At 53.3% G+C, this 15,815-nt stretch overlaps 1 protein-coding gene across 4 annotated transcripts in view; it reads left to right on the top strand.

Moving 5' to 3' along the window:
• Positions 1–15,815, top strand: part of git1 (G protein-coupled receptor kinase interacting ArfGAP 1) — a 28,774-nt gene that overhangs the window by 5,676 nt on the left and 7,283 nt on the right. For 2 of the 4 annotated variants that reach the window (XM_052524389.1, XM_052524385.1), the window contains exons 5-15: positions 228–314; positions 873–1,003; positions 1,311–1,405; positions 1,806–1,848; positions 2,835–2,861; positions 4,267–4,315; positions 4,862–4,934; positions 10,411–10,508; positions 11,540–11,651; positions 13,126–13,253; positions 15,343–15,495. In XM_052524389.1, the coding sequence (XP_052380349.1) occupies positions 228–314; positions 873–1,003; positions 1,311–1,405; positions 1,806–1,848; positions 2,835–2,861; positions 4,267–4,315; positions 4,862–4,934; positions 10,411–10,508; positions 11,540–11,651; positions 13,126–13,253; positions 15,343–15,495 (996 nt within the window). The remainder of the gene's footprint in view (positions 1–227; positions 315–872; positions 1,004–1,310; positions 1,406–1,805; positions 1,849–2,834; positions 2,862–4,266; positions 4,316–4,861; positions 4,935–10,410; positions 10,509–11,539; positions 11,652–13,125; positions 13,254–15,342; positions 15,496–15,815) is intronic. The other 2 variants (XM_052524390.1, XM_052524388.1) reach the window with 1 other exon arrangement.

Genomic DNA, 15,815 nt, shown 5'->3' with positions numbered 1-15,815 from the left:
CACACACACACACACACACACACACACACACACACACACACACACACACACACACACACACACACACACACACACACAGAGCCTGCCTTTCTTCTTCTCTCCCCTGTAGGCAGGAAGGAAGCACCTTAATGACACCACAGGAATAACTAATGGAAGCCGCTGTGTGGAGCTATTAAACACCACTAATGAGGGGATTCACAGGGTCTCTCGCTCTGTTTCTGTCTCAGCAACTGCACTCCAGTGTGAGGACAGGGAGTCTGGAGACATGTCTACGGCTGCTGTCCCTGGGAGCGCAGGCCAACTTCTTCCACCCGGTGAGACCGATACCACCCCCACCCTGCCACCCCCTGTTACTGCAAATTATCCACTTTCTCACCCCCACTGCAAATTACCCACTTTCTCACCACTCACACTCCCATCCCCTGTTATGACAAATTACCCACTTTCTCACCCCCACCGCAAATTACCCACTTTCTCACCACTCACCCTCCCACCACCCGTTATGACAAATTACCCACTTTCTCACCACTCACCCTCCCACCCCCTGTTATGACAAATTACCCACTTTCTCACCACTCACCCTCCCACCCCCTGTTATGACAAATTACCCACTTTCTCACCCCCACCGCAAATTACCCACTTTCTCACCACTCACCCTCCCACCCCCTGTTATGACAAATTACCCACTTTCTCACCACTCACCCTCCCACCCCCTATTACTGCAAATTACCCACTTTCTCACCACACTCACAACTTCCCTATAGAGCATCGGTCCAATCGGTCTATGCTGTGTCCATGCTCCCTAATTTGAAGTTATGATGTGTGTGTGTGTGTCTGTGTGTGTCTGTGTGTGTGTGCGGTTGTCCTCTCAGGAGAAGGGCACCACTCCACTCCATGTGGCAGCCAAGGCAGGCCAGGTTCTGCAGGCAGAGCTGCTGGTCGTGTACGGAGCCGACCCCGGAGCCCTGGACATCAACGGACGCACACCCATGGACTACGCCAGGTAGGCTACACCAGGGGTATATTCATTAGTGTATACTGTTCCAAAACATGTTCCAAAGGAAAACAAGGGTCTCTTATTGGACAAGTTCAGGTAGTCCCTTCCCGTTTTTGCCCTGTTTGCTTTTTGTTATTAGTGAATACACCCCTGGCTCACTCTTTTTAAACATAGTATTGATACACACACAGTTTTGTGTGTGACTCTGTCATAAGGTATTCAGTTATTTTTTTCTGCCTTGTTGTGTCAGAAAGCTGTGTCATATACAGTTATAGGATCTGATCGTTGTACTGTGTGTGTGTGTGTGTGGCAGGCAAGCGGGCCAGGTGGAGCTGGCAGAGCGGCTGGTTGAGTGTCAGTACGAGCTCACAGACAGGCTGGCCTTCTACCTGTGTGGCCGACGCCCTGGTAGGTGACCTTTTTACCCCTGCCAAGGACCTTACAGAGGGCTCCGAGTTGAAGCGATAATCAGCAATCAAGTCATTGAGATCTCGCTTGGTGGGTGTATCCTTCAAACAGCTAGCATGACAGCAGTTTTGTTGTTCGCTAATGCCAGAGCTTGCTAACAAGAGCCCTCTCCCTAATTTTGCATAATGGGACATTTTCAATTCTGGTCACTAGTTCTCTCCTCGCCGACCGCTAAGTCGCTGTGTGTCTCTTTGTGTCTCCTTCCATTGAACATGACTGGTTGATAGTTCGCTGATTATCGCTCCAAGTATGGACCAACTGTTAGGCTTAACTAGTAGGGCGTCACCCAATGACTGTTTTACACTATAAAATGATTTCACTCCGTTGTACTCTCCTGTAGATCACAAGAATGGACATTATATCATTCCTCAGATGGCTGACAGGTAAGTGTCAAAGGCTTGTGTTCAGGGTCTGAATGGGTGGGAGGGTGTGGGGACTATATTTATAAATCTGCATGGCGGTTGATATGTATTATCAACTGGGTGGTTCGAGCCCTGAATGCTGATTGGCTGACAGCCGTGGTATATCAGACCGTATACCACGGGTATGACATATTTATTTTTAGTGCTGTAACCAGTTTATAGTAGCAGTAAGGCAGTTCGGGAGGTTTGTGATATATGGCAAATATACCACGGCTAAGGGCTGTATTCAGGCACTCTGCGTTGCATCGTGCGTAAGACCAGCCGTGGTATATTGGCCATATGCCACACCCCCTCTGGCCTTATTGCTTAAGTATACATAGGGTGTTTTTTCAGGCACAGATTAAGGCTAATCCTGGACTAAAACGTATTTTCAATTCTCTATTGAGCATTTTTGTCTTTGACGTGACATGATATCCTGGCAATGCCTTTGATTTTCTGGACTCTACAATGAAATGTTATGAATACCATGTAATATTCTGGCATAAGTGAAGTGGCGAGGTGTATTGCAGTGTTTTGACCAGCAGGTTGTGCCCTGTCGTTAGTCAGTCTACTGCTAGATGGGAGAGGAAGGCCCCTGTTACACTGATGCAGACTGCATGTCTGTATGCTGAGCTACAACAGACTTCTACAACACTGCTATTACTGTACTGTACTATACTGTACTATACTCTGTTTAGAACTAGTGGGCGGTATTCACAAAGCGTCTGAGTAGCTGATCTAGGATGAGTTTTACCTTCGATAATAATTCATCTGGTTATATAGACAGAGGGGGATCTGATCCTACATCAGCACTCCTACTCTGAGACACTTTGTGAATATGGGCCCTGGTGTTGATATGGAGTGTATCCCCCCCTCCCTCTCTCCCTCTCTTACTTTCCACCTGTCTCTTTCTTGTCTCGCTCACTCGTTTTCTGTTCTCTCCATCTTTGCTGCGCTTGTGGAGGCAGAGCTCGCCCTAAGTGCCCGACACAGAGGTATCTCTCTCTTTTCTCTTACTCACTCACTCAACCCCCCCCCCCCGTCTTTTACCCAGTGCGCTCATCATCTTCTCGCTGTTGTTAGGGAAGGAGGGAGGGATTCCTGTAATATTTTGTCTGCCTTTTAAAAAAAATATATAGTAGCATTACTTTTATGATGTCTTGATTCAATAAACATTGACGGGAGCCCTTTTGCTTTTAAATGTTATGTTGGCTACCGTATCTAGACCACCAGTACTCATTGTCGATCATACAAGTACAAGGCCTGTAGTTTTGAATGTTGCCAAACTGAAATGGAAGGAGCTACAGGTAACTGCCAAAAAATAAAGGAAACACCACCGCCAAGTGTCTTCGTATGGCGTTGTGCCACCACAAGGCAGAACAGCTTCAATGCACCTTGGCATGGATCAGGGGTAGGCAACCCTGGTTCTGTTGGTCATTTACCTGACCTGGAAGACCAGGTGTGTTGAAATTTGGCAATCAACAAACTGATCAATTAGCTTAGTTTGTTAGGTGTGGTGCCTAGTTGGAACAAACTCCAGCAGTAACTGCGGATCTCCCGGGACAGGGTTGTCTACCCCCTGGCATAGATTCTACAAGTGTCTGCAACTCTATTGGAGGGATGTGACACCATTCTGCCCCAAGAAATTCCCCAGATGTTGGTGTTTTGTTGATAGAAAGGTGGAAAACGCGGTCTCGGGCGCCGCTTCAGAATCTCCCATAAGTGTTCAAATGGGTTGAGATCTGGTGACAGGCGGCCATGGCATCTGGTTTACATCGTTTTAATAATAATAATAATAATAATAATATATATGCCATTTAGCAGACGCTTTTATCCAAAGCGACTTACAGTCATGTGTGCATACATTCTACGTATCGGTGGTCCCGGGGATCGAACCCACTACCCTGGCGTTACAAGCGCCATGCTCTACCAACTGAGCTACAGAAGGACCACACATGCTCACACATGTTTTCATGCTCATCTAACCATTCGGTGACCACACGTGCCCTGTGGGATGGGGGCATTGTCATCCTACGGGCGCATAGCCATGGTAGCCAAAATAATGGCCTGCCCAGCATGTTTATACATGACCCACAGCATGATGGGATGTTAATTGCTTAATTAACTCAGGAATCACACTTTGCATCCCTAAGTGTTTCCATGATTTTGGCAGTTACCTGTATATGTCACCTGATTATGTGCCATGGCCCTCGCTCCATGACCGAACACCCCTCTTGTCTCACCCCTCCCACCCACCACCCTGAGAAAACCCCCAGTTCCATGTCCTCCACCTCACTTACCTTTCTGTCCTCTCTTCTTTCTCTCCTCACCCCTCTCTCTCTGTGTTGGTGTCTGTGGTTGTTTCATTGTGGCATTTTGTCTGTCTGTGTCTCTGCGTAGCCTGGACCTCTCAGAACTGGCCAAGGCAGCTAAGAAGAAGCTCCAAGCGGTGAGTAGTGCTGGGTGGTCAATGGGTAGGGGTCATGGGTTAGAGTTGAGGCTCTATCCATCTGGTAGACTTCCTGGCTTGTGTTCATTAGGACATGCAAGGGAAAACATTTTGAAACGTTTTCAAAGGAAAACAAAAACGAGGTATCCTCTCTGTTTTTCTTTCCACTTGGTGCCTAATGCAAACGACCCAGAAAACGAGCTAATCTGATAATAAACTGAAGCAGTGGGCCATGTCTGTATCAGTGACTCTAATTGTCTATGACAGAGGACTATGACTTTCCCCATTTCCTGTGTATGGTATAATCAATTCTCCTCTGGCCCAGGCAGTAAAAGGACAGAGCCTTTTAGTGCAGTGCTACTGTTTGTGTTGACAGTATTGCTGTACATGGTTGTCCTATTATTTTAACCGTGTGTGTGTGTGTTTTATATTATCTTATTATATATTTTTCCCTCGCTGGTATTTGCTGTTTTGGCGTGCATTGCTTATTTTTGTCTTGGTCTTGTGTACATTGTCTGCGTCCCGTACATTTCCTGTGTGTGACAGCTGAACAATCGATTGTTTGAGGAGCTGGCCATGGACGTGTATGACGAAGTGGACCGCAGGGAGAACGATGCAGGTGAGACCCCCCCCTCCTCCTCTTCTTCTCCTTCTCCTGTGTAACCCATCCCCTGCTTCTCTCCCTCTCCTGTGTAACCCATCCCCTGCTTCTCCCTCTCCTTAACCCATCCCCTGCTTCTCTCCCTCTCCTGTGTAACCCATCCCCTGCTTCTCTCCCTCTCCTGTGTAACCCATCCCCTGCTTCTCTCCCTCTCCTGTGTAACCCATCCCCTGCTTCTCTCCCTCTCCTGTGTAACCCATCCCCTGCTTCTCTCCCTCTCCTGTGTAACCCATCCCCTGCTTCTCTCCCTCTCCTGTGTAACCCATCCCCTGCTTCTCTCCCTCTCCTGTGTAACCCATCCCCTGCTTCTCCCTCTCCTGTGTAACCCATCCCCTGCTTCTCTCCCTCTCCTGTGTAACCCATCCCCTGCTTCTCTCCCTCTCCTGTGTAACCCATCCCCTGCTTCTCTCCCTCTCCTGTGTAACCCATCCCCTGCTTCTCTCCCTCTCCTGTGTAACCCATCCCCTGCTTCTCTCCCTCTCCTGTGTAACCCATCCCCTGCTTCTCTCCCTCTCCTGTGTAACCCATCCCCTGCTTCTCCCTCTCCTGTGTAACCCATCCCCTGCTTCTCCCTCTCCTGAGTAACCATTTACATTTACATTTAAGTCATTTAGCAGACGCTCTTATCCAGAGCGACTTACAAATTGGTGCATTCACCTTATGACATCCAGTGGAACAGTCACTTTACAATAGTGCATCTAAATCTTAAAAGGGGGGGAGTGAGAAGGATTACTTATCCTATCCTAGGTATTCCTTAAAGAGGTGGGGTTTCAGGTGTCTCCGGAAGGTGGTGATTGACTCCGCTGTCCTGGCGTCGTGAGGGAGTTTGTTCCACCATTGGGGGGCCAGAGCAGCGAACAGTTTTGACTGGGCTGAGCGGGAACTGTACTTCCTCAGTGGTAGGGAGGCGAGCAGGCCAGAGGTGGATGAACGCAGTGCCCTTGTTTGGGTGTAGGGCCTGATCAGAGCCTGGAGGTACTGAGGTGCCGTTCCCCTCACAGCTCCGTAGGCAAGCACCATGGTCTTGTAGCGGATGCGAGCTTCAACTGGAAGCCAGTGGAGAGAGCGGAGGAGCGGGGTGACGTGAGAGAACTTGGGAAGGTTGAACACCAGACGGGCTGCGGCGTTCTGGATGAGTTGTAGGGGTTTAATGGCACAGGCAGGGAGCCCAGCCAACAGCGAGTTGCAGTAATCCAGACGGGAGATGACAAGTGCCTGGATTAGGACCTGCGCCGCTTCCTGTGTGAGGCAGGGTCGTACTCTGCGGATGTTGTAGAGCATGAACCTACAGGAACGGGCCACCGCCTTGATGTTAGTTGAGAACGACAGGGTGTTGTCCAGGATCACGCCAAGGTTCTTAGCGCTCTGGGAGGAGGACACAATGGAGTTGTCAACCGTGATGGCTAGATCATGGAACGGGCAGTCCTTCCCGGGAGGAAGAGCAGCTCCGTCTTGCCGAGGTTCAGCTTGAGGTGGTGATCTGTCATCCACACTGATATGTCTGCCAGACATGCAGAGATGCGATTCGCCACCTGGTCATCAGAAGGGGGAAAGGAGAAGATTAATTGTGTGTCGTCTGCATAGCAATGATAGGAGAGACCATGTGAGGTTATGACAGAGCCAAGTGACTTGGTGTATAGCGAGAATAGAAGAGGGCCTAGAACAGAGCCCTGGGGGACACCAGTGGTGAGAGCGCGTGGTGAGGAGACAGATTCTCGCCACGCCACCTGGTAGGAGCGACCTGTCAGGTAGGACGCAATCCAAGCGTGGGCCGCGCCGGAGATGCCCAACTCGGAGAGGGTGGAGAGGAGGATCTGATGGTTCACAGTATCGAAGGCAGCCGATAGGTCTAGAAGGATGAGAGCAGAGGAGAGAGAGTTAGCTTTGGCGGTCCCCTGCTTCTCTCCCTCTCCTGTGTAACCCATCCCCTGCTTCTCTCCCTCTCCTGTGTAACCCATCCCCTGCTTCTCCTCCACCTCTCTCCTGTGTAACCCATCCCCTGCTTCTCCCTCTCCTGTGTAACCCATCCCCTGCTTTTCTCCCTCTCCTGTGTAACCCATCCCCTGCTTCTCTCCCTCTCCTGTGTAACCCATCCCCTGCTTCTCCCTCTCCTTAACCCATCTCCTGCTTCTCTCCCTCTCCTGTGTAACCCATCCCCTGCTTCTCTCCCTCTCCTGTGTAACCCATCCCCTGCTTCTCCTCCACCTCTCCTGTGTAACCCATACCCTGCTTCTCCCTCTCCTGTGTAACCCATCCCCTGCCTCTCTCCCTCTCCTGTGTAACCCATCCCCTGCTTCTCTCCCTCTCCTGTGTAACCCATCCCCTGCTTCTCTCCCTCTCCTGTGTAACCCATCCCCTGCTTCTCTCCCTCTCCTGTGTAACCCATCCCCTGCTTCTCTCCCTCTCCTGTGTAACCCATCCCCTGCTTCTCTCCCTCTCCTGTGTAACCCATCCCCTGCTTCTCCCTCTCCTGTGTAACCCATCCCCTGCTTCTCCCCTCTCCTGTGTAACCCATCCCCTGCTTCTCTCCCTCTCCTGTGTAACCCATCCCCTGCTTCTCTCCCTCTCCTGTGTAACCCATCCCCTGCTTCTCTCCCTCTCCTGTGTAACCCATCCCCTGCTTCTCCCTCTCCTGTGTAACCCATCCCCTGCTTCTCCTCCACCCAACCCATCCCCTGCTTCTCCTCCACCTCTCTCCTGTGTAACCCATCCCCTGCTTCTCCTCCACCCCTCTCCTGTGTAACCCATCCCCTGCTTCTCCTCCACCTCTCTCCTGTGTAACCCATCCCCTGCTTCTCCTCCACCTCTCCTGTGTAACCCATCCCCTGCTTCTCCCTCTCCTGTGTAACCCATCCCCTGCCTCTCTCCCTCTCCTGTGTAACCCATCCCCTGCTTCTCTCCCTCTCCTGTGTAACCCATCCCCTGCTTCTCTCCCTCTCCTGTGTAACCCATCCCCTGCTTCTCTCCCTCTCCTGTGTAACCCATCCCCTGCTTCTCTCCCTCTCCTGTGTAACCCATCCCCTGCTTCTCCCTCTCCTGTGTAACCCATCCCCTGCTTCTCCCTCTCCTGTGTAACCCATCCCCTGCTTCTCTCCCTCTCCTGTGTAACCCATCCCCTGCTTCTCTCCCTCTCCTGTGTAACCCATCCCCTGCTTCTCTCCCTCTTCTGTGTAACCCATCCCCTGCTTCTCTCCCTCTCCTGTGTAACCCATCCCCTGCTTCTCCCTCTCCTGTGTAACCCATCCCCTGCTTCTCCTCCACCTCTCTCCTGTGTAACCCATCCCCTGCTTCTCCTCCACCTCTCTCCTGTGTAACCCATCCCCTGCTTCTCCTCCACCCCTCTCCTGTGTAACCCATCCCCTGCTTCTCCTCCACCTCTCTCCTGTGTAACCCATCCCCTGCTTCTCCTCCACCTCACTCCTGTGTAACCCATCCCCTGCTTCTCCCCCACCTCTCTCCTGTGTAACCCATCCCCTGCTTCTCCTCCACCTCTCTCTGTGTAACCCATCCCCTGCTTCTCCTCTACCTCTCTCCTGTGTAACCCATCCCCTGCTTCTCTCCCTCTCCTGTGTAACCCATCCCCTGCTTCTCCCTCTCCTGTGTAACCCATCCCCTGCTTCTCCCTCTCCTGTGTAACCCATCCCCTGCTTCTCTCCCCTCTCCTGTGTAACCCATCCCCTGCTTCTCTCCCTCTCCTGTGTAACCCATCCCCTGCTTCTCTCCCTCTCCTGTGTAACCCATCCCCTGCTTCTCCCTCTCCTGTGTAACCCATCCCCTGCTTCTCCTCCACCTCTCTCCTGTGTAACCCATCCCCTGCTTCTCCTCCACCTCTCTCCTGTGTAACCCATCCCCTGCTTCTCTCCACCCCTCTCCTGTGTAACCCATCCCCTGCTTCTCCTCCACCTCTCTCCTGTGTAACCCATCCCCTGCTTCTCCTCCACCTCTCTCCTGTGTAACCCATCCCCTGCTTCTCCCTCTCCTGTGTAACCCATCCCCTAAACCCATCCCCTGCTTCTCTCCCTCTCCTGTGTAACCCATCCCCTGCTTCTCTCCCTCTCCTGTGTAACCCATCCCCTGCTTCTCTTCCTCTCCTGTGTAACCCATCCCCTGCTTCTCTCCCTCTCCTGTGTAACCCATCCCCTGCTTCTCCCTCTCCTGTGTAACCCATCCCCTGCTTCTCCCTCTCCTGTCCTGTAACCCATCCCCTGCTTCTCTCCCTCTCCTGTGTAACCCATCCCCTGCTTCTCTCCCTCTCCTGTGTAACCCATCCCCTGCTTCTCTCCCTCTTCTGTAACCCATCCCCTCTTCTCTCCCTCTCTGTGTAACCCATCCCTGCTTCTCCCTCTCCTGTCCACCTCTCTCCTGTGTAACCCATCCCCTGCTTCTCCTCCACCTCTCTCCTGTGTAACCCATCCCCTGCTTCTCCTCCACCCCTCTCCTGTGTAACCCATCCCCTGCTTCTCCTCCACCCCTCTCCTGTGTAACCCATCCCCTGCTTCTCCTCCACCTCTCTCCTGTGTAACCCATCCCCTGCTTCTCCTCCACCTCACTCCTGTGTAACCCATCCCCTGCTTCTCCCCCACCTCTCTCCTGTGTAACCCATCCCCTGCTTCTCCTCCACCTCTCTCCTGTGTAACCCATCCCCTGCTTCTCCTCTACCTTTCTCCATCCTGCTCCTCTTTCTATCTTTGCCTTTTTGAGTCATGCAATCTGTTTGGGCCACTCTGGGGCCCGCGTCCCAAATAGCATCCTATTCCCTATATAGTGCACTACTTTTCACCAAGCCCTGGTAAAAAAGTTGTGCACTATAAAGGGAATAGGGTGTTATGTGGGACGTAGCCCCTAGTGTAGGCTGTTCCCCCGGAGAAGGAGTCACTGTTTAGAAAGGAAACCTAAAAAAACACATAAACAAAGTCTGTAAAAGGGCACTGGGTGAGGTCTAAGACTGGAGAGAGAGAGAGAGAGAGAGAGAGAGAGAGAGAGCGCGAGGCAATTTAGAGGGAAGGAGCAAGTGAGAAGGAGAGAGCGCGTTGGTGAGCAAAGTGCCTCAGGAATCCTGGAGTCTCTCTCTTTCACTCTCCTCCCTCGCTCTCTCTCGGAAGCAGGAGCAGTCGCAGACTGCGTTGTCTGACAGAGACTCTCCGCAGGTAAGCAGGATGGGGTAGAGACCGAGAGCCGGACACGCTCAAGCACACACACACACATGCACACACAGCTCTAGGTATAGCAGGACATTCTCGGAGGAGTGAAAGTGTGTAAGTCTGTAACTGTTCTGTGGTCTGTTCCAGTGGAGCGGTGCACTGTGTGTATGTGTGGGCGGCAGGCAGGGTGTGTTGCTGTGCGTGTTCCAACTTCCAGCTGAAATGACCTTGTTTCTCTCTCACTCACACATCAGTGTATAATATCTCTCTCTTTCTGTCCTTCCTTTCCCCAGTGTGGCTGACGACTCAGAACCACAGTACTCTGGTGACGGAGCGCAGCGCGGTGCCCTTCCTGCCTGTCAACCCCGAATACTCAGCCACACGCAACCAGGTAACCACCACCACCACCACCACCACTACTATCAGACACACAAACACACACGTGCGAAAACAACGTTGGATGACTGCCAGCAAATGCTTGAATATCTTCGTATGTATCCTTCTCCAACCGCTGCGTAGGCTTAGTGATGACAGCAGGCTGAAGACGATGCTAGTCACAGTGACACAGGCAGGCAGTAGAAGGGACTATGGAGAAGTCCTCCGAAAGCACGACAGATTTTAAAACTGGAACAAAAGAGGAGAACAGAAGGGCAGACGAGGAAAGATCAAGTCTGGACTGAAATTGAGAGAGAGAGAGAGAGAGCGAGACCGAGGGATGAAAGATCACATTCTATTAATAGTTTTGTGGCTGCACCGGGATGTCTGAGCTTCTGCACTGGCCAGTGGGATGTAGAGACGGCGAGAGAGACATTTTCCAGCTGTGGGGGAGGGTGAGGGGAAACGAAAGGGGCTGTGTGTGATCGTGGGTCCTCCCTAATTTTGGCTAGCTCGTTAGTGTAAACATAGGCCTTAACACATCAGCACCCTCACCACAGTGAGCTCCGCAGCTAGGATTGCATTGAATAGGGTTGGAGCCATCTGACTGGTCAGCGGTAGTGTTTATGTTTCATGCAAGAGAGACTGGGGGAGAAAATACACACACACACACACACACACACACACACACACGACAGTGTGCTCACGGTCGGACCGTGTTTAGAATTGAAACCACATGGATACGAAGCCTGCATTTTTGTCCCCTTATGCAAACACAAACGTGAATTGCTAGGTGCAATGTTTAGTGTGTGTGTGTGTGTGTGTTACTATGATCAACTGTAGCCCCTATGACTGTGATTTTCCACCCCACATGACCAGTGACCACAGCAATACCAGAGACTGTGGCTTCAATTAGTCTTTTCTTTAATAATACACCAAAAAATGTCTGAATACAATTTTCTCCTGTAAACCTACGTCTCTGCGTCAGAGGGGTTTTTAGTACTCAAGAATGAATACGTGTGTCCCCTGCCTATTTTTCTCTTTCAGGGTAGACAGAAGTTGGCCCGTTTCAACGCTCGTGAGTTCGCAACGCTCATCATCGACATCCTGAGTGACGCCAAGAGGAGGCAACAGGGGAAAGGCCTGAGCAGCCCTACCGGTGAGAGAGGGAGAGGTGTGGAGGAGAGGACCGAGGAGGGGAGGGGAGGGGAGAGGTGTGGAGGAGGAGGAGAGGACTGAGGAGGGGAGGGGAGGGGAGAGGTGTGGAGGAGGAGGAGAGGACCGAGGAGGGGAGAGGAGAGGTGTGGAGGAGGAGGAGAGGACCGAGGAGGGAAGGGGAGGGGAGGGGAGAGGTGTGGAGGAGGAGGAGGAGAGGACCGAGGAGGGGAGAGGAGAGGTGTGGAGGAGGAGGAGAGGACCGAGGAGGGGAGAGGTGTGGAGGAGGAGGAGAGGACCGAGGAGGGGAGAGGGGAGGAGGAGAGGACCGAGGGGAGGGGAGGGGAGAGGTGTGGAGGAGGAGGAGAGGACTGAGGAGGGGAGGGGAGAGGTGTGGAGGAGGAGGAGAGGACTGAGGAGGGGAGGGGAGCAGAGGGGAGAGGTGTGGAGGAGGAGGAGAGGACCGAGGAGGGGAGGGGAGAGGTGTGGAGGAGAGGACCGAGGAGGGGGAGGGGAGAGGTGTGGAGGAGAGGACCGAGGAGGGGAGGGGAAAGGTGTGGAGGAGGAGAGGACCGAGGAGGGGAGGGGAGCAGAGGGGAGAGGGGTGGAGGAGGAGGAGGAGAAGACTGAGGAGGGGAGGGGAGCAGAGGGGAGAGGTGTGGAGGAGGAGGAGAGGACTGAGGAGGGGAGGGGAGCAGAGGGGAGAGGTGTGGAGGAGGAGGAGGGGAGAGGACTGAGGAGGGGAGGGAGCAGAGGGGAGAGGTGTGGAGGAGAGGACCGAGGAGGGGAGAGGTGTGGAGGAGGAGGAGAGGACCGAGGAGGGGAGGGGAGAGGTGTGGAGGAGGAGGAGGACCGAGGAGGGGAGGGGAGCAGAGGGGAGAGGTGTGGAGGAGGAGAGGGGAGGGGAGGGGAGAGGTGTGGAGGAGGAGGAGAGGACCGAGGAGGGGAGGGGAGCAGAGGGGAGAGGTGTTGAGGAGGAGGACCGAGGAGGGGAGGGGAGAGGTGTGGAGGAGGAGGACCGAGGAGGGGAGGGGAGCAGAGGGGAGAGGTGTGGAGGAGGAGGAGAGGACCGAGGAGGGAAGAGGAGAAGGCAGGGACTGAGGCCAGTTCAAACAAGGTCTTTTATGAATTAAGTATGCTCTGGAATTTAAGCTGTTTTGGCACACTTCAGTCAATCCATCCATTGCGATGTATGAGTGAAAAGGAGAAGTTGTGTTATGGTTAAGTTGTCACTAGTTAAATTGAGCTGTAGTTTTTCATGATTTTTTTTTTTTGTCTTCTGTGGCTTAATCTCAAAATGTCTTTCTGCACTTCCTCACATCCTGTCTCCTCGCATCCTTCTCAACCGTATTCAAGGAAAAGGTCCAAGTTCCCTCCCCTCGCACTTTCTTCTCCAATGCATTTTCAGAAGGAATCGAGGAAAGACGAATTGAGATTGAGCCAGGGCCTATGCTGTTGCTCTGATCCATCCCTTTTAGACTCTAGTCTGGACCTGGGGGCCGACGACGACCAGCATGACTACGACAGCGTAGCGTCGGATGAGGACACGGACAGCGAGCTGACTACTCAGAACAACAACAACACGCAGCGCAACAACCGGGCCAAGGTGAGGAGAGAAGGGCACAGAAGGACTGCAGGGTTGTGTTCATTAAGCATCAAACGGAAGCAAACAGGTCCAAATGAGGAGGGACCTACCTGAATTTGTCCAATGGGAAACATTTTGCACCGGTTTGCACTAATGAATACACTGTGTTCACTAGGCACCAAGCAGCCTGAAGCATAGTGAAAGGGGGAGGTACTATTTGGAACTGACCTAATAGGAAGCTCTTGTTTTCTTTTTCTATTGCAAACCGTTGTGCTATGTCTTTCTCTGCAGGCCAACATTAGAGTACCAGAGAACAGACAGAGTATTCCCCTTAAACCCAGTAAATAGATGGATAAAATGTGTACTGAGAGAAAGGGAGGTGGAGCAAAGTGACCAGGAAGTGGTCCTATGCTCCCAGCCCTGCGTATCAAGCGTCTCAAAATAGGAGTTCTCATCTAGGATCAGGTCCCCCCCCCCCTGTCCATGTAGTCATATTCATTGTGATCTAAAAAGGCAAAACTGATCGTAAATCAGCACATAGTTCTTCTTAGCTTCTTATAGTGGTTGCAGTGTTATCCCCAGCAGCCAGCAGTATCTTCCCCCCCGCCTGTCCCAGCATGCCTTGCGGGAGTGGCAGTGCTGCTGCTGCTGCTGCTGCCACATACTTCCACAGTGACATCACAGCAATTCTGGGTCTTCAATCAGAGGAGCATTGTTCTACAAGCAGGGGAGGAGAGGGAGTGGGAGAGGGGGTGGGTAAGAGGGAGGAGGAAGGGGTGGGTAAGAGGAGAGGAGGGGGTGGGTGAGGTGGAGAGGGGGCGGGTGAGAGGTGGAGAGGGGGCAGTGGAGAGGGGGCGGGTGAGCGGTGGAGAGGGGGCAGTGGAGAGGGGGGCGGGTGAGCGGTGGAGAGGGGGCAGTGGAGAGGGGGCGGGTGAGCGGTGGAGAGGGGGCGGGTGAGCGATGGAGAGGGCAGTGGAGAGGGGGCGGGTGAGCGGTGGAGAGGGGGCGGGTGAGCGGTGGAGAGGGGGCGGGTGAGAGGTGGAGAGGGGGCAGTGGAGAGGGGGCGGGTGAGCGGTGGAGAGGGGGCAGTGGAGAGGGGCGGGTGAGCGGTGGAGAGGGGGCAGTGGAGAGGGGGCGGGTGAGCGGTGGAGAGGGGGCAGTGGAGAGGGGGCGGGTGAGCGGTGGAGAGGGGGCGGGTGAGCGGTGGAGAGGGCAGTGGAGAGGGGGCGGGTGAGCGGTGGAGAGGGGGCGGGTGAGCGGTGGAGAGGGGGCGGGTGAGAGGTGGAGAGGGGGCGGGTGAGAGAGGTAGAGAGGGGGCGGGTGAGCGGTGGAGAGGGGGGCAGTGGAGAGGGGGCGGGTGAGGGGTGGAGAGGGGGCGGTGGAGAGGGGGCGGGTGAGAGGTGGAGAGGGAGAGGGGCGGGGGTGAGAGGTGGAGAGGGGGCGGGTGAGAGGTGGAGAGGTGGAGAGGGGGCGGGTGAGAGGTGGAGAGGGGGCGGGTGAGAGGTGGAGAGGGAGAGGGGGCGGGTGAGAGGTGGAGAGGGGGCGGGTGAGAGGTGGAGAGGGGGCGGGTGAGAGAGGGGGCGGGTGAGAGGTGGAGAGGGGGGGGTGAGAGGTGGAGAGGGAGAGGGGGCGGGTGAGCGGTGGAGAGGGGGCGGGTGAGAGGTGGAGAGGGGGCGGGTGAGAGGTGGAGAGGGAGAGGGGGCGGGTGAGAGGTGGAAACCCTGTTAAAACACGCTCCCACAGCCACAGGACGTGGTGGAAAAGCTGCTGTAAAATGAGAATTTCATGTTCACTCTGTGAAGAAGCTCTGTTCTGGTGTCATACAGACAGAAGCTCTGTGCTTCTCAGATATGGCTGAGCTGTGAATGGTGAAAGCTGTTCAAAGTCATTTCCAGTTAAGAAGAGATTTCTCAAATATGGTTTTAGTGTTGATTGTGAAAACATTGTTATTTTAAGCTGTGCTCAAACTTCTCCATTTACTGCTAAGAGTGATGATGAAACCGAGTCCCGCTTATTGCTCAGATAATATCCCACATAAATGACTCCCACATGCTTGTGTTTGTGTATTTTAGATTGTTTTATTTCTATGTTGTGTGTGTGTCCCCCTCAGAGCATGGACTCGTCAGACCTGTCGGACGGGCCCATCACTCTGCAGGAGTACCTGGAGGTTAAGAAGGCCCTGGCCTCCTCCGAGGCTAAAGTCCAGCAGCTGATGAAGGTCAACAACAACCTGAGTGAAGAGCTGCGCCGGCTGCAGAAAGAGGTAAGGAGAGGGAGGATAAAAAAGAAAATGTGAGGGAGGGACGATGGCAGGGAGAGGAGAGGAGAGGAGGGGAGGTATGGACGGGAGGAATGGATAGAGTGATGGATGGATGGAGGGAGTGGAGAGGTTGAGGGTGGAGGGCAGGGTGCACGACAGAAAGATGGGAGGAATTTTTCAATTATATTGTTAGTTAATGGAAGACGTATCCTGTCTGCCTCAGTATGTTAGTGTGTTGTCACTATCAGTGTTGATCTAGTCTGTTCCCAGAGCTGTCCTTTATACTGTAGTAAGCAAATTGTGCAGCTCAGAACAGTATCTGT

This window comes from Oncorhynchus keta, chromosome 1 (genome assembly GCF_023373465.1).
Source record: "Oncorhynchus keta strain PuntledgeMale-10-30-2019 chromosome 1, Oket_V2, whole genome shotgun sequence".
Taxonomy (NCBI): domain Eukaryota; kingdom Metazoa; phylum Chordata; class Actinopteri; order Salmoniformes; family Salmonidae; genus Oncorhynchus; species Oncorhynchus keta.
Note: the sequence above shows the minus strand (reverse complement) of the source record. Positions and strands in the feature narration are given on the sequence as shown.